The following is a 16,290-nucleotide window of genomic DNA, read 5'->3' on the forward strand; positions in this document are numbered from 1 at the left end:
ATTCAGCATAATCTGACAGAGGCCACAGTCTCCTCCCTTCATATATCCATGCTATGTCCTCTTGGGGAAGTTTTTCTTTTTTTTTTTTTTTATAAGATTTTATTTGAGAGACTGTTATGGAGAGCAGAAGGTGAACAGAGAAAGTGATCAGTCTTCCATCTGCTGGTTCAGGCCCAAGCGAGGAGCTTCTTTTGCGTCTCCTAATGGATGCACGGGACAGGTCCAAGCAGAGGCTGAACTCACTAAGTCACAATAATGGCTTCTTAGGAAAATCTTTGACCAGCGTCTTTTTTTTTTTTTTTTTTTAAACTCAGTATGACCCAAAAGCTAAAGTTGAAAAGATCTGTTATGCTAATCAGGCCAGAAATGCTACTCTGAAAATAAGCTTACTCTCAACATTCTTTGTGGAGCTAATTTGAAACCGTTAGAAGAAGGAAGTTATTTGACCAAGAGCTCATTGTGCAAGAGGTGCCTGAGCTAATTTTATCCAATTTAATGTTTAAGAGAAAACCAAACAAAAGCAGTGTTTTTGCAAGAACTGTTGAAACAGAAGCTTTGCAACCTCATTGAATAATAGTTGAGCCCACCCCACCCCCTTCCCAGAAGGTCTGTTGGCTGATCAAGGCCCAAGGCTAAGTGTGACGGGTACTGCTTCACTTGTTGCCTGACACTGCTGAGTCACTGCCGGGTGAGGTGGGTGCTGAGCAGGGCCTGCAGCAGTTAGAAGTTTGAGCAAGAGGAATGTGTGTGTATGTTGGAGGAAGACATCCAGGCTCTTAGGGCTGTGCCTGAAGCAGGTGTTGGGGGGACAGGGAGGGAAAGGACTATGGGCTGCTGGAATGCTCCCCAGGCAGGACCTGGCGCAGGGGAAGCCAGAAATCCCCATCCCTCCCAGCCTGAGGCATAAACAGAAGGAAAAGAAAGTGGGTGAGAAGGCTGAATCATCAGGCAGCCTCAGGGCAAAAGGTTGGCATCAGTATGGAAAGCCCCTGGTTCCCGGGTTCCATCCTGTGGCCCAGCCTAAGTGGCCTGGGATGCCCAGCTCCAAGGACAAGGAAGGGGAGTGTGGAGTGGGCTCCCCAATGGGTGGGTTACTGAGTCAGACCCCAGGCTCCTGGACTCTGCAGTCCATTTTTCCTGTACATGGTCCAGGGCCCACACACAGTCACAAGTGACTGATTTCTCTGCGCTGCATTCCCAGAGAAGGACTTGCTGGCCCTCTTCCAGCTTTGCCCAGAGCCTGCACTGGCTGAACCATGCTCAGTCCACAAGCACACAGGTGGCTCCTTTCTTTCATTCATGTTTTTTTCAAAAGTTTGTGAGACTCAGAGACAGTGAGAGCAAGAGAATTGATTTACTCCCACATGCCCATACCCAGGAACTTGGAACTCAGTTTGGGTCTCCTAGAAGGGTGGCAGAAGCCCAATTCTTTTGAGCTGTCATCCCTATCTCCCAGGGTGGGCATTAGCAGTTAGCAGGCATCAGGAGTTTGGGGGGTGGTGGTCATCAGGATAATACCCTTCTTTATGAAATGTCCTTTCCCTCTGCTTCTTGGTTTTCTCCTGTCTCCCTAGCTGCCACTCTCTGCCCCTAGCCAGAAGCATTAGGAACTCAGAGGCCTACCTCGTCCTCGGGGTGGCCACTGCCTCTCCTTTGGCTGACCTTTGCCTTTAAACTTTCCTCCTCTTTCTGAGTCTCTCTCTTTTTAAATAGATGAAGTTGGTTTTTTTTGTTTTTTTTTAAGATTTTATTTTTATTATTTTTTATTGGAAAGGTGGATATACAGAGAGGAGAGACAGAGAGGAAGATCTTCCGTTCGATGATTCACTCCCCAAGTGAGCGCAACGGCCGATACTATGCCAATCCGAAGCCAGGAGACTCTTCCAGGTCTCCCACGCGGGTGCAGGGTCCCAAAGCTTTGGGCCGTCCTCGACTGCTTTCCCAGGCCACAGGCAGGGAGCTGGAAGGGAAGCGGGGCTGCCGGGATAGAACCGGCGCCCATATGGGATCCCGGGTGTGCAAGGCGAGGACTTAACCACTTGCGCCACCGCGCCGGGCCCTGTTTTGTTTTTTTAATTGCAAGGTCAGATATACAGAGAGGAGGAGAGGCAGACAGGAAAATCTTCCCTCTGATGATTCACTCCCCAAACTGCAACGGCCGGCACTGCACAGATCCGAAGCCAAAATCCAGGAACTTCTTCCAGGTCTCCCACACGGTGCAGGGTCCCAAGGTTTTGGGCCGTCCACGGCTGCTTTCCTAGGCCACAAGCATGGAGCTGGATGGGAAGTGGAGCCACCGGGATTAGAACTGGCACCCATATGGGATCCTGGTGCTTTCAAGGCGAGGACTTTAGCCGTTAGGCCACCATGCTGGGAACAAACAGTTTTTTTTTTAATTATGATTTTTTTTTTTTTCTAATTGGAAAGTGAGATACACAGGGAAGAGGAGACAGAGAGGAAGATCCTCTGTCTGTTGATTCACTCCCCAAGAGGCTGCAATGGCTGGAACTGAGCCAATCCAGAGCCAGGAGCCAGGAGTGACTTCTGAGTCTTCCACTTGGGTGCAGGGTCCCAAGGGTTTGGGCCATCCTTGACTACTTTCCCAGGCCACAAGGATGGGAAGCAGGGTGCCAGGATTAGAACCGGCACCCATATGGGATTCCAGAGCATGCAAGGCAAGGACTTTAGCCAGTAGGCTACTGCATCGGGCCCTTCCTGAGTCTTGTAAATACTGCCTCAGGTTCCATCATCTAGATACTCCATGTAACACATTTTTAAAATATGTTTTAAAATTTGACAGGCAGAGAGAGAGATGATAAGAGGTAACTGCCATCCATTGATGTATGTCTCATATACCTCTAATGACCAGGGACTGAAGCCGGGAGCCAGGACCTCAACCCAGGTTACTCATGTGAGTCGCAGGGATTCAACTACATGAGCTGCCAACTCCCAGCTTGTGCATTAACAGGAAATTAGAATTAAGAGAAATTCAGGCACTGTGAAAAATTTGATGCAAATATTCAAAGAGGCATCTTTTAAAAAGATTTATTTATTTGGGTTTGGCTCGATAACTTAGTGGTTAAGGTCCTCGCCTTGAATGCGCTGCGATCTCATGTGGGCGCCGGTTCTAATCCTGGCAGCTCCACTTCCCATCCAGCTCCCTGCTTGTGGCCTGGGAAAGCAGTTGAGGATGGCCCAGAGCACTGGGACCCTGCACCTGTGTGGGAGACCTGGAAAGAAGTTCCTGGCACCTGGCTTCGGATTGGCACAGCACTGGCCATTATGGCCACTTGGGGAGTGAACCATTGGACAGAAGATCTTCCTGTCTGTTTCTCCTCCTCTCTGTACATCTGCCTTTCCAATAAAAACTAATAAATCTTTAAAAAAATTTATTCATTTGAATGATGGAGCAGAATGGAAAGAGAATCTTTCATCTGCTGGTCCGCCCACACTTCCCTGTTTGCCATAAATGGCTATGATAGTCAGATCTGGGCCAATCTGAACCAGAAGATAGGAACTCCTTGCTTGTCTCCCACACAGGTGGCAGGGACCCAAGTGCTTGTGTTATGCAGGGCAAGTAACTGAAACTCAAGTTAGCACTCTAATGGGATGCAAAGATTACAAGCAGGGGCTTAACCCACTGCACATTCACCCCCACAAGCAACATCTTGATTCTGTACCAATCTGCCCCTTGATACAACATCTCTCTTAAAAAAAAAAAAAAGTTATAGAGGGGGTGAGGGAGAGATATAGACAGGTTTTCCATCTGCTTGTTCATTTTTGGAATTACTGCAATGGCAGGGGCTGGGCTGAGTCAGACTAAAGCCAGGAGCTTCATCTGGTTCTCCCACAAGGGTGCGGGGGTATGAGCAATTGGGCCATCCTATACTGATCTCCCAGGCCTCTTAGTAGGGAATTGGATGGAAAGTGCAGCAGCTAGGACTTGAACCGGCACTGTGGCTTGACCTGCTAACACCACAGTGTTGGCCCCATCACTTATTCCTCTTGGTATTGTCATCTTTCAACATCTCAGGTCCTTGAATCCTTGTATTCCCTGCTTGTCTGCATCCCCATACCCTACCCTCAAATCAGCTCTTGGCTTTACTTTAACTCCTCCTTGCAGTTTCACTCACTTCCTCCAAGAACCGGGATTAGGTGCCTTTATTTGTCCTCAAGGCACCCTGAGCTTTCAGTTATCATACTGTGTATTTTTCCTAATTAGTGTCCTGGTGCCTTCTTGAGACACCCATAGAGTATCTGGCACAGGACTAAATGATGAGTGTTGTAGAAGGGGAGAAATGTGGCTTTGGTAAAGACAGCTGTGGGACATGAGACTGAGCGGGCATGGGCACACAGGAATTTACCTAGCCATAAGGGTAGCACTGTTCACTCTGGTGTCAGATGTCCCTGCTTGGGCCTATGTGAATGTCCATTTGTACGGTAACTGACAAATACCTGCCAGGCCCTCCCTGTGGCTCTGAGGTTATCAGCTGTTGCCTACCTGCCACTCAACTGCTGGGGAAGCTGACCAGATGCAAACTAGGCTCACGGGAGTCCTGTGGAGCCCCGAAGGGTGGGGACCACAGGGTGCAAGACAATTTCTCCTGGATCTCCTCACCTCAGGGCACCGAGTTGGAGAGGCTTTTTAGCCAGGGTTGGTAAGTCATGGTCAGCAGGAGTGGGAGCCAGAGAACTAGAGCAAGCAGGTGCAGTCTCATTCTTTCAGGATCTGAAGGCAGGTGGAGTGTGGTGGGGAAGGGCGAGAGTAGTAGTAAGGAATGCTACTTAAGGGCCAGAGGTAAAGCTGAGTTGGCAGACACACTGGGAGGGCCTTGAGTCAGCAAATGGAACCTCTGGTCCACACATCCTGGGGTCCCTATCTGCTCAAGAAGTAAGACCAGGCAAAGGCCTCCTGCACTGATTAAAAAAAAAAAAACAGTCCTGTCTTTATGCTGCTGCCCCTGAGCAGAGAAGAAAAGGGGTGGGTCACAAAGCAGCAGCTGTCCTCTGAGATATGCCACCAAACTGTGACTGAAGGTGGCATCACACTAAAGTGCTGGGTGTCACGGTCAGCCGGTGAGACACCTATCCCCCCACTCCCTTGGCATCGGAGCAGCTGTTAGAACAAGGGAGCCCAAGGAAAGATCTCTCACATTAGAGGGAGAGCGGCTGTCAGGAGCTCCCAGAGTTCACAAGGAGCTTGTGTGGAGTTAACACTTGCAGAGGCCACAGGTGGAATGAGGTGGACTCTTCTGAGTTTGGCGCAGGCAGGGAATCCTCAGTGCAGCTTCCTCTTTTGGGCTCAGGACCCTTTCTTGCAGCTGAGCCTCAGGATGGCCCCACTGCATGTCCTGGCAGGAGAAACCCACAGGGACTTAGCCGGACTCTTCCACAAATGGGAAAGGGTGGAAGGGCCAGGACAGACCTGGCTAGGAAAAAGGTTTAAGATTGCCTTCAGCGAGGGCAACAGTGACATATGACACACACACACACCAGCCTGCTGGCACTCAGCATTTTATTAATGAGGGAAACAGGGGAGGCTGGACAAATGGGACCAGCGTGCCCATCTGGGGGTTTCTGGGACATCAAGCATTCCTCCATGCACATTTTAGGAGGAATACCCTCATGGATGAAACCCCCATAGAGCAGCAGGCCACTGCCCAGCTGCCAGGAAGTGGGGCAAGGCCTAGGCGCCGCGGGACTCTTGGGCCAGCAGGGCTGTGATGTCGGGCTCGATGTCGATGGTGGGAAATCGGCGGCTGTACCGACGCACCGGGACGCCGTCGGGGCCCACGAGGAACTTCTCAAAGTTCCAGGCCACATCGTTGCGGCACACCGGGGACCACGTGATGAATTTGGGGTCGGTCATGAGCGCGGTGGGGTCGTCGCTGGGCGCAGGCAGGGCCTCCCGCAGGAAGGCAAAGAGTGGATGGGCCTTGGCGCCATTCACCTCGCACTTCTCAAAGAGCATGAAGTTAGGCTCGAACCCGCCTCCCGGTCGGACATACTTGAGCGAATTCAGGATCTCTTCGTTCTTGGCATTCTCCTGCGGGAGACACAAGGGCAACTAGGATGCACCGGGCCAAGGAAGGTCATGGAAACTTGCAGCCACAAACAAGTCTGTGGATGAGTCATCAGGATGTGGCCGGCGTAGCCCAACCCCAGGGCGGGGCTGAATTCCAGAATAGACCAGCTTGCAAAGGGAAGTGAGCACAGGGGAGGGAGAGGAAGGCTGCCCGCCCCGCCTGCACACCCCACCATGGCTGCACGCCCCCGCCCCGCGCACCTGATGCCCAAACTGGTTGCACGGGAAGCCGAGCACCACCAGGCCCCGGGGTCCGAGGCGCTCTTGCAGCTCGTTCATCTGGGTGTAGTCCCGGACCGTAGTCCCTCAGAGCGACGCCACATTCTCAATAAGCAGCACCTTGCCGCGCAGGGAACCCAGGTTCAGGGGCTCCCCGCCGGCCAGTGGCCGCGCCGAGAAGGCGTACACCGACTGGGCAGCCGCTGCCATCTGAGCCGCACACATGGCGTCAGCGACAGAGCACTACAGGTCCAACTCCAAGCCCGCGAAACAATGGTGCTCGGAGGCGCTTCCTTTTAACTGGCAGAGGTAGGGTCACGTGCACGAGCACTTTTCCGGGCCCGAGGGTCCCGCCTCATCCGGCCTCCGCCCTCCCCGAAGGGTCTTGGTCCCTCCCTCTCCCGCGGTTAAGCAGGCGGGAGGATTCGGCCATCTGGGAGGCTTGCTCCACCCAAGCCGGGAGGAGCCAGGGGCATGTCTGGTCCAGCCCGTCCAACGCAGCGCGGGCCCGGGGGTGGCCAGCCGTGTTTGCGCTGCTGAGGGCCTCATGGAGGACTCGGGTTTCTCCAGCAGAAGTTCCTCAGGGTGTGGGGCTTCGGCAAAGGGGCCTGGCTGCCGGCGATAGCAACACAAACAGTGCTCTTATGGGGCACTGTGGTGCCCTTTTGTATGACATTGGCAGACGCTGCCAGGCAGGATCTGAGCAAGGGACTCCATGGTACTAGGGCAGGTCTGGCTCTGAGCAAGCTCATTTTCCAGGTTCCCTTGGCTTCCTCCCTTTCAGGCTGTGCCCTAGGTGTGCCCAGTACCTCCCGTGGTGCCATTGCCAACTCTGCGAACATGACTGGCACAGGACACTCATTTCCGTATTCTTGAGGAGGAGGAGTCAGGGTAGCGCTGGGTTGGGGGTGGGGGGAAGGAAGCTGGTACTTTGCCCCCGCAAAGGAACCTCTGAAGGTGGGCTGGGGTAGTCCTTCTATCCGGCCTTCAGGGCTGGGCAGAGCAACACAAACACAGAGACACTCAAGTTTGGAAAACTGCCTTTATTCTATTAGTAGTTGGAAAACGTAACTGGCACACAATAAAAGTCTAGTGGGCTAGGGAAGAGAAGGCTGTGCAGCCTCTGGGGCTGAGGGCGGGGACCTCCCCTAGCAGTGAGGAGAGCACTGTGAGTTAGAGCCAGAGCCTGCAGCCCAGGAGATGGGCTCTGCCACCTTCCAGAGTGTGACTGCTTCAGGCAGGAAACCAAATCCTACACGGCGAACCCAGCTCTGGAGAAGGACCGGGGCAAGGGGGGGAGTGGGCGTTACGGCCATCTGTCATCATAGAAAGTGACAAAACGGGAATTTAAAAAAATCAATTTTCCATCTGACTTTATTTCCAAATACACTTTTCTTTTTTTAAAAAAAACCAATACACTTTCTGTGGGGATGACAAATATCAGTATTAGGAAATCCAATTATACAAAAAATACTACATCTAGGCTGGGGTAGATATATTTATTTTTGGTAACATACATTAAGTGGCACTAATTACACAGTAACTATAAGGTAACTAACATGAAACCACGGAACTGTAACTCTGCCACAGCTGCAATGGGCTTGAGCCTTTTTGGCTGAGCATGTTAGAAAAACGGGGAGCCCACCCCAGAGCTGTGCCAAATGGAATCTGAGGGAGCTGTGTTCTGGGGGCAGTAAACTCACCAGAACACCTTGCAGCTGACAGGTAACAGGCAGGACATGTTAGTCATAAAGAAGTTACAGCCTAATTCACAAAAGTTACCAACTGTTTCTCTTCTAGAAAGAAGCAAGAAGTTAAGAAATTCCTGGAATTAGCGCCTGGTGTGTCAGGTGGGAGTGCAGCGAGGGCTGTTAGAGAGCAGTGTCAGAGGACCCTGGAGGGCCAGACGGGCTGGACATCATTAATCATCATGGCTGGCTTCTAAATACTGGTAGCAAGATGACTTCTGATTTGTAATCTCAGGTAAATTATAGATAAATGAAAAAGGCCAGTAATCATACACTAAGATTAATAAACAGCACTTCAAAATGAACCGCAGGAGGGCTGCCCGCAGCAAGGCCTCACAAGACAAGGCACCCAGATTTCTTCTTCCCCCGCCGGGCCTGCAGAGCCGCTCTCGTGGCCATCTCAAACACCTCCCGCACGCCGTCTTTGGTTTTTGCTGAACACTCCATGTACCCGAAAGCGCCAATCCTGTTGGCCATATCTCTGCCTTCTTCAGGTTTTACTGGCTCCTGAAAACAAAGAAGAATGCTTTCAGCTGACACTGTTAAATCCACACAGCAGCTAGGTAGTGTATTCAAACGGTTCAAAGACTTTGTTAAGCTGCCATAGCCCCCAGTTTGAACTGTCTGGTGAGAGTGCGAAACTGCTGGGCAGTGACTACTCCCTGTCCCCCACTCTCTGGGAAGCTAAGGGCTTCCTGCCTGGACTCCAAATCTTGGGACTTCCTGAGCCTTCAGTTGTTCCTAATTTATCCTCAGCCTCCCATATGCCAAAACAACACCTGAAAAGGGAAGCTAAGAGGCAGGGGCAGCCTGGCCGCCTCCCGGAACAGCTCTTTCATGGGCTGCAGTCCGCACAGGGACAGACTACCACCCAACAGGCACCCAGCGTGCAGGACTCAAGGGTCTAACAAGGGCAGCAGGCCAGGGAGTGGCTTGGAGACCACCTGGCTGGCTAGGGTTTCTTGGTGGACTCCTAGAGCAGCCACCCTAGGGGCTCTGGTTAGCAAATGCTGCAGGAAGACTGAGCCTGGCCGCCCAACAGTGCCTGCCCCCAGACCATGCCTGCTTCATTTTGGCCAGCTCCCGCCGTGTGTGCTCATCGTTCCGAAGATCCTTCTTGTTCCCAACCAGTATGATGGGCACATTTGGACAGAAATGCTTGACTTCGGGGGTCCACTTCTCTGGGATATTTTCTGAAAGAAAAATGCACAAAATTAGAGGCTACAAATAATTCTACCTTGAAGATTTTTGTATAGTTCTATTTAAATTGCAAATGTTTGTTGTTGTAGTTTAAAAAATGAGAGAAAGGGCCCAGCAGCATGGCCTAGTGGCTAAAGTCCTCGCCTTGAACGCGCTGGGATCCCATATGGGCACCAGTTCTAATTCCCATCCAGCTCCACTTCCCAAATGCTTTGGGATCCTGAACCCATGTGGGAGACCTGAAGGAGGTTTCTGGCTCCTGGCTCTGGATCAGCACAGCTCCAGCCACTGCGGTCACTTGGGGAGTGAATCACTGAGCCACAGCACTTCAGGAGTGTTGGCTGGGGCCTGGCACAATGGCACAACTGGCTAATCTTCCATCTGCAAGTGCTAGAATCCCATATAGGAGGCAGAATCATGATCTGGCTTCTCCACTTCCCATCCAGCTCCCTGCTTATGGCCTGGGAAGGCAGTAGAGGATGGCCTAATGCCTTGGGACCCTGCACCCACTTGGGAGACCCAGAAGCAGCTCTTGGCTCCCGATCAGCTCCACTACAATCATGCCCTTTTGGGGAGTGGGCCAGCAGACAGCAGCTTTTTCTTTCTGTCTCTCTGTAAATCTGATCTGCTTTTCCAATAAAAAGAAATAAATCTTTAAATAAAACAGCAACAACAAAATGCTGGCTGAATATCTGCAGAGATCGGGCCTAGATAAAGTCTCACCTGGGTTCCAATGGATCAAGAGTGACAGCATAACCAAAACCTAACCAGCTGTGCCTTTCTGGCAATGTTATACATTTGCAAAGGCTGTGTATGTCCTCCACAGTAGACCAGCGTACCAGGGATCATTTAGAAAATAGACACAACAATATTTACTCTACATTGGGTGGCTTTAATTGCACACACTAGAAATGCTTAGTATGACTTATCAGGTGATACTGTAGGTATATATTTTTATTTATTTATTTTACTTGAAAGTCAGAATTACAGAAAAAGGGAGAGACAGAGAGAGAGACAACTTCATTCCACTGATTCACTCCCTCAATGGCCACAGAGCTAGAGTTGGGCTGAGCTGGAGCTGGGCTGAGCTGAAGCAGGGAATTTCTTCCAGGTCTCCCAAGCTGGAGCAGGAGCCTCGGGCCATCCTTTGTTGCTTTGGTAGGCCACTACCAGGGACCTAGATCGCAAGTGTAGCAACTTGGACTGTAGCCAGTGTCCATACGGGATACTGGCACTGCAGGTAGAGTAGCCTCCTATATCATGGCACCTGCGCCTGAGACTGCATTTATATATCAACTGCTCACTCCTACACTTCAAGCCATGTTGCCAAAAGACAATGGTTACTTATAATATGGAAAGACTGTTCTATCTTCTGGTGGACAGAGAAGCCATGTAAGAGTGGTTGGTAAAATGCCTCCATTTTTTAAGTATCCATTTGAAAGGTATGAGAATCAGATTGAATTAGATCCTCCATCCTGATTAACTCTACAGATGGCAACAACGTTTAAAACTGTGCCATGCTGAAGCTAGGAGCTGGTCCCAAGGGCACCAGCAGGGAACTGGATCAGAAGAGGAGCAGTTAGGTCTCAAATTGGCATATGTGGGAAGCCAGCAGCACAGGCACTGTTTTATCCACTATGCTACAATGCTTCGGGAAGATCTTGCCATACAGCCTCAGGTGTGACCCTTGCTCTCCATGCACCTAGGATTAGTCTTCAGTTCAGCTGCCACAATGATCCCTTTGAAAGTTGAGAGATGCCACCATTGCCTTGCTCCAACCTTCCAAAAGCTTCCACCTTACTCCCAAAGGAAGGAGGGGGTCCTTAACCTCATATCCATCTCTTCTCCTATTCTTTTTAAAGATGTATTTATTTGTTTGAAAGGCAAAATTACAGAGAAAAGGAGACAGATCTTTCACTTGCAGGTTCACTCCCCAGATGGCCACAAAGACCAAGGCGGGGCCAGGGTAAAGCCAGGAGCCCAGAGCTTCCTAGTCCCATTGTGGTGCCCATGTGGGATGCTGGTACTGCAGGCAGCAGCTTAATCTATTTGCACCAGAGTGCCAGCCCCCATAAAGCCACTCCCTTTTTTTCCCTCCCTGCCTTCATCCTTTTGCCTCAGCGACACTATGTCTATCATTTTCCAGCCCCTTTGTTGGGTGTTTATGCGGACCTTCAGGCCAACTTTCAGGACACCAAGTACTGCTTCTCAGGTCCCTCAGAGGAGGTAGGACTGCAGGCAGAGGCAGCATGTGCTATCAGACACTTTTATACAGGATGTAGCAATCCTCTGTGGAGGCTTAACCTACCACACCACAGTGCTATCCCTACTGTGCTTTTTTTGTTTACCACTTCCTGTTTTATTAGTTCAGTATCCCTTTATCAAAAATAAAAATTCAAGGGCCAGGGTCCAGCATGATGGCTCAATGGCTGAATCTTCATCTTGCAACCACTGAGATCCTATGTGAGCACTGGTTCACGTCCCAGCTGCTCCACTTCCCTGATTATGGCTTGGGAAAGCAGTAGAGAATGGCTGAAAGCCTTTGCACCCTGCATCTGTGTGGGAGATACAGAAGTAGCTTGCTGGCTCCTGCCTTTGGTTCAGCTCGGTTCCACAATGGCCATTTGGGGAGTGAACCAGTAGACAGAAGATCTTCCAGTCTCTCTGTCTCTCCATAAATCTAATCTGCCCTTTTAAAACAAAGAAACAATAAATGAATGTCTTTACAAAAATAATTAGAAAGAAAAGTAGATCAGCCAGGACTTGAACCAGTATTCTGATATGGAATGCAGTGTTGCCAGGTACCCACGGTGTGCCAGTGCCAATCCCTGCTTTTATTTTAAATAATTCACTGTTAATCACCTATAATATCTCCTATTCCCCCAACAATAATCTGATCACATCAGGGAGTGTTGTATTATAACTATACAGTAGGGGGTAGGGGCTTTGGTTTTAGGAAATAAGCTGGCAAAAAGGACTCCTTCCTCTAGACCAGATACCAGGGAAATAAAAATCTTGCCTGCAGTCTGTTTTTGTAAGTCGAATGTATTGGAACACACTGAAGCTCATTCATTTATATATTTTCTATGGTTACTTCTGTGCTATAAAGGCTGAAATAGTTTTGGCAAAGTTAAATAGTTGTAACAGAAGCCATATGGGCTGCAAAGCCAAACACATTTAGTATTTGGCCTTTTAAAGAAGTTCGTTAATCCCAGGGCTTAATTAGAATCTAGATTCTAGATCAGAGGTTCCAAAAAAATTAACTGTTATCATGGAATTAGCCAGAAGCACCAGTGTTGCACTGTGTATGAAGATTTATCTTTTGAAGATTCACTGGCTTACTTTAAAAATACTGTATTTCCATTTACTTGAAATGCAGTGATACAAAGAAAAATAAAGACACAATCACTGCACCAAATGCCTGCCTTAGCCAAGACTGGCCCAGGCTGAAGTCAGGAACTCAAGCACTTGACCCATCAGCTGCTGCCGCATCAAATGCACAAGCTGGGGAGTTTAAACTTCCCGTTGCCTCTCGGCTGCAGGTGGATCCCAGGACAGGGCGTCTCATGCCTGGATCCCACAAGCCCGCCATCATGTGCATGCACATGGTGAGCTGGGCCTGGGCCTGTCTGGGCTCCGGGGCTGCTCCCTTCGGGGTGAGGGCCGAGTATGCGCTGTGCAGAACCAGTCTGGACTGCAACACCCATTGGTTCCAGTGGAAGGCCGGGCTGAAACAAAACCAACCCAGCAATTGCAACCACCAGCTGATTGGGGCGATGGACTGTGCTGGGCCCTGCACTTGCTGGTGCATACAAGAATCTGGCTTGAGAACACCTCAGACGAAGTTTCTTTGGGGATCTCCCCAAATGAAATGCCGGACTCAGAACCCTAACCATGAAAGGACAGTAGATGGAACGAGTTAATCAACCACCTCAGCTATCGGTTGGCAACAAAATACCAGAGACACTATGATGGGCAATGTCAATGAGTGGATTTTTCAATGACCTCATCATGTTTGGAGTGGCGAGATTGGCAGCGATTAATAACTGGTAAACTATCGAAACCACTTGAGCAAGTATCTCAGAGCATGCTCCACATGCGGGACTTGGGGTGGGTGGGAAACCAGGTGGGGCTTCTCCCTCAATATCCACCTTTACCTCAGATACATGAGGGAAACAATATGGGAACAATAATCTTACCTACTTTCCTGTAGCCCTTGAACCTTTTTACCCAAATTAACTATGTAAAGATTGTCAAAATAAAATAAAACAAACAAACAAACAAACAAAAAAACAAAAACACAAGCAGGAAGTTAGACCAAAAGCAGAGTAATGGGGTGTGGCAGCACTGTGGTTTAATGGGTTAAACCGTTGCTTGAAATGTCCAGTATTCTACATGGATGCAGGCTTGAGTCCTGGCTTCTCTGCTTCTGATCTAGGTCCATGCTAATACCCTGGGAAAGCAGTAGAAAATGGCCCTCATCCAAGCACCAGAAAAGTGTGGGTCGAGCCAGGTTTGGTCGCAACATAGACTAGTGCACAATATGGAATGCCAAGGTGAGGATGCCTGTACCAGATGTGACCGCAGCACCCAACCAGCAAGCGTGAGAACAAGGGGGCAGTGCTGGCAGGGGAATAAAGGGGTGGTTCCTTTGCTGGACAGCTACTCCCGCTGGAGAGCATAGGCTGGGATGGGGGCAGACCAGACTAGGCAGGGCTACTACACCTGTGCGCCTCATGTGGACTAAATCAGGGAAAAGCCGGGCTGGGCTGATTATTCCTACTGGTGCAAACAAAATTAGAGTGGGTGAGGGTGGTTTGGGCTTAGCCACAGCATCAGCGGCAAGAAGCTGGCACTGGGGACTAATTCTATCAAGTCAAACCACAGAACTACCTGGAGAGTGCATAATCTGGGAGTGGGAGAGGCCTGGGAGGGAAATAGTGGGCTCATCCCTCTTGGGTTACCATTTCCACGGGAGGGCATAAAACTAGGACAGCGGCTGGGGTGGAATGGGGTGTGGGACAGACTGGACTACTGCTACACATACTGGCTAACCAGGGTAGGGGGCAGGCCTGGTGGGTGTTATTGTGGGTCGCTCCAACTAGGCTGCAGCTCCTACTGGTTTATGCGAGGGCCGAGTATGTGCTGGGTAGAACCAGGCTGGACTGCAACACCCATTGATTCCAGTGGAAGTCGGGAGTGAAAACAGAACCAACCCAGCAATTGCAAACACTAGCTGATTGGGGCGATGGACTGTGCTGGGCCCTGTACTTGCTAGCACATACAAAAATCTGGTTTGAAACACCTCAGACAGTTTCTTTAGCTATCTCCCCAATCAAAATGCTGGACTCAGAACCCAAACCAAGAAGAGAGAGAAGACAGAACAGGTCAACCAACCATCTCAGCTATATCTTAGCAGTGAAATACGGGGCAAACAGAGACTCCATGATGGACTATGTCAACCAGTGGATTCTTTACAGACCTCATAGTGCTTGGAGTGGCAAGATTGGCAGCGATTTACAACTGTTGAAATATCAAACCACCTGAGCAAGAACCTCAGAGCATACCCTACATCTGGGACCTGGGGAGGGTGGGAAATTGGGTGGGCCTTCTCCCTTAATACCCCCCTTTAAACATGAAGGAAACAATATGGAAAAAATAATAGTCTTATCCACTTTCCTGTAGCCCTTGAACCCTTTTACCCTAATTAACTATGTAAAGATTGTCAAGATATAATAAAAAATGGGGAGAAAAAAAAAATATTTGTAGAGTTGAAAACTTGAAAAAAAAAGAAAAGAAAAGAAAAGAAAATGGCCCTCAGTGTCTCAGGTGCCTGCACCAGCTCTCTCATGCTCTTAACTCCTGGCTCCAGTCTGGCCCTGTTCTGGCCTTTGTGGCCCTTTGGGGAGAGAAAGAGTAGATGAAAGATCTCTCTGTAATGCTGCCTTTAAAATAAGCAAATCAATCTCTAAATCAGGTTAATATTAGAGTCTCATTTTTTTGGATCCAGCTTGACTTCCCAGGATGCCATTTAACTGGGGGAAAACTAAAGGGAGTCTGCCATCACTCCTTAACAGAGAAGTAATAAATTTCAAAAGGCCCACAGAGAAGCTGGCCAAGTTCAGAAAGCACAGCCAAAGGGACCCACCTAGCTATCCAACCTCCGTGCAGTAACAGCAAGGGAGAGCACAGCTTCAGCCCCAATCCCTCAGTGGTGTGCACTGCAGACAGGGAGGACCATTTCCCCTTGCCATTTACTTCCTACCTTTGTCTTATGTTCTAAGGCCTGCGCTGTGGGAAAGAAGCAGCAAGAAACAAGGTGTGGCTATTAACAGGAAGATGTCAAAAGCCACAGATCTTGTTTGAGACTAGGACAGACTTCTTTAAAAAAAAAAAAAAAAAAAAAAAAAAAGAGATGGAAGGACCCAGTGCAGTAACCTAGTGGCTAAATCCTCACTTGGATCTTCTGGGATCCCATATGGGTGCCAGCTCATATCCCAGCTGCTCTACTTCCCAACCAGTTCCCTACTTGTGGCCTGGGAAAGCAGTCGAGGACAGTCCAAAGACTTGGGAGCCTGTACCCATGTGGGAGTCCCAGAAGAACTTCCTGGCTCCTGGCTTCCAATCAGCTCAGCTCTGGCTGTTGTGGTCAGTTGGGAAGTGAACTAGTGAATGGAAGATTTTTTTAAAAATTTGAAGATTTATTTAGTTTTATTGCAAAGTCAGATATATATAGAGAGAAGGAGAGACAGAGAGAAATATCTGTCCAATGATTCACTCCCCAAGTGGCCGCAACAGACAGTGCTGCGTTGTTCTGAAGTCAGGAGCCAGGAACTTCCTCCAGGAGTCCCACGTAGGTGCAGGGTCCCAAGGCTTTGGGCCATCCTCAACTGCTTTCCCAGGCCACAAGCAGGGAGGTTGATGGGAAGTGGGGCTGCCGGGATTAGAACTGGCACCCATATGGGACCCTGGCTCATTCAAGGAGAGGACTTTAGCCGCTAGGCCACTGCGCTGGACCCAGATGGAAGATCTCTCTTC

The 16,290-nt window shown here is 49.7% G+C and overlaps 2 protein-coding genes across 7 annotated transcripts in view; both read right to left on the reverse strand.

Annotated features, from left to right (window-relative positions):
* Positions 1–5,498: 5,498 nt before the first annotated feature.
* GPX1 (glutathione peroxidase 1) lies at positions 5,499–6,634 on the reverse strand. Of its 3 annotated transcripts, none has more exons than XM_040994465.1 (2): positions 6,425–6,634; positions 5,499–6,046 (listed from the first exon to the last, which is right to left on the reverse strand). In XM_040994465.1, exons 1-2 carry the CDS (start codon positions 6,527–6,529, stop codon positions 5,687–5,689), a joined length of 465 nt encoding a protein of 154 aa, XP_040850399.1. In that variant the 5' UTR covers positions 6,530–6,634; the 3' UTR covers positions 5,499–5,686. The 3 variants fall into 3 exon arrangements, with proteins under 3 accessions (XP_040850399.1, XP_040850398.1, XP_040850397.1); XM_040994464.1 differs by having other exon boundaries at positions 5,499–6,043; positions 6,287–6,631; XM_040994463.1 differs by having other exon boundaries at positions 6,287–6,623.
* Positions 6,635–7,660: 1,026 nt separating this feature from the next.
* RHOA (ras homolog family member A) overlaps positions 7,661–16,290 on the reverse strand; it is a 44,290-nt gene continuing 35,660 nt past the window's right edge. For all 4 annotated transcript variants that reach the window (XM_040994468.1, XM_040994466.1, XM_040994467.1 and 1 more), the window contains 2 exons: positions 9,115–9,245; positions 7,661–8,559 (listed from right to left, as the gene is read on the reverse strand). In XM_040994468.1, the coding sequence (XP_040850402.1) occupies positions 8,386–8,559; positions 9,115–9,245 (305 nt within the window). In that variant the 3' untranslated portion in view covers positions 7,661–8,385. The remainder of the gene's footprint in view (positions 8,560–9,114; positions 9,246–16,290) is intronic.

This window comes from Ochotona curzoniae, unplaced genomic scaffold, assembly GCF_017591425.1.
Source record: "Ochotona curzoniae isolate NIBS_2020 unplaced genomic scaffold, NIBS_Ocur_1.0 contig_908, whole genome shotgun sequence".
Classification (NCBI taxonomy): domain Eukaryota; kingdom Metazoa; phylum Chordata; class Mammalia; order Lagomorpha; family Ochotonidae; genus Ochotona; species Ochotona curzoniae.

Bases quoted from the DNA above. Each gene is read 5' to 3' on its own strand.
- GPX1 (XM_040994465.1), bottom strand. From the start codon at position 6,529: ATGTGTGCGGCTCAGATGGCAGCGGCTGCCCAGTCGGTGTACGCCTTC. The intron at 6,047-6,424 runs GTGCTGCTTATT...TGTCTCCCGCAG, and splicing joins TGGGTTCCCTGCGCGGCAAG to GAGAATGCCAAGAACGAAGA.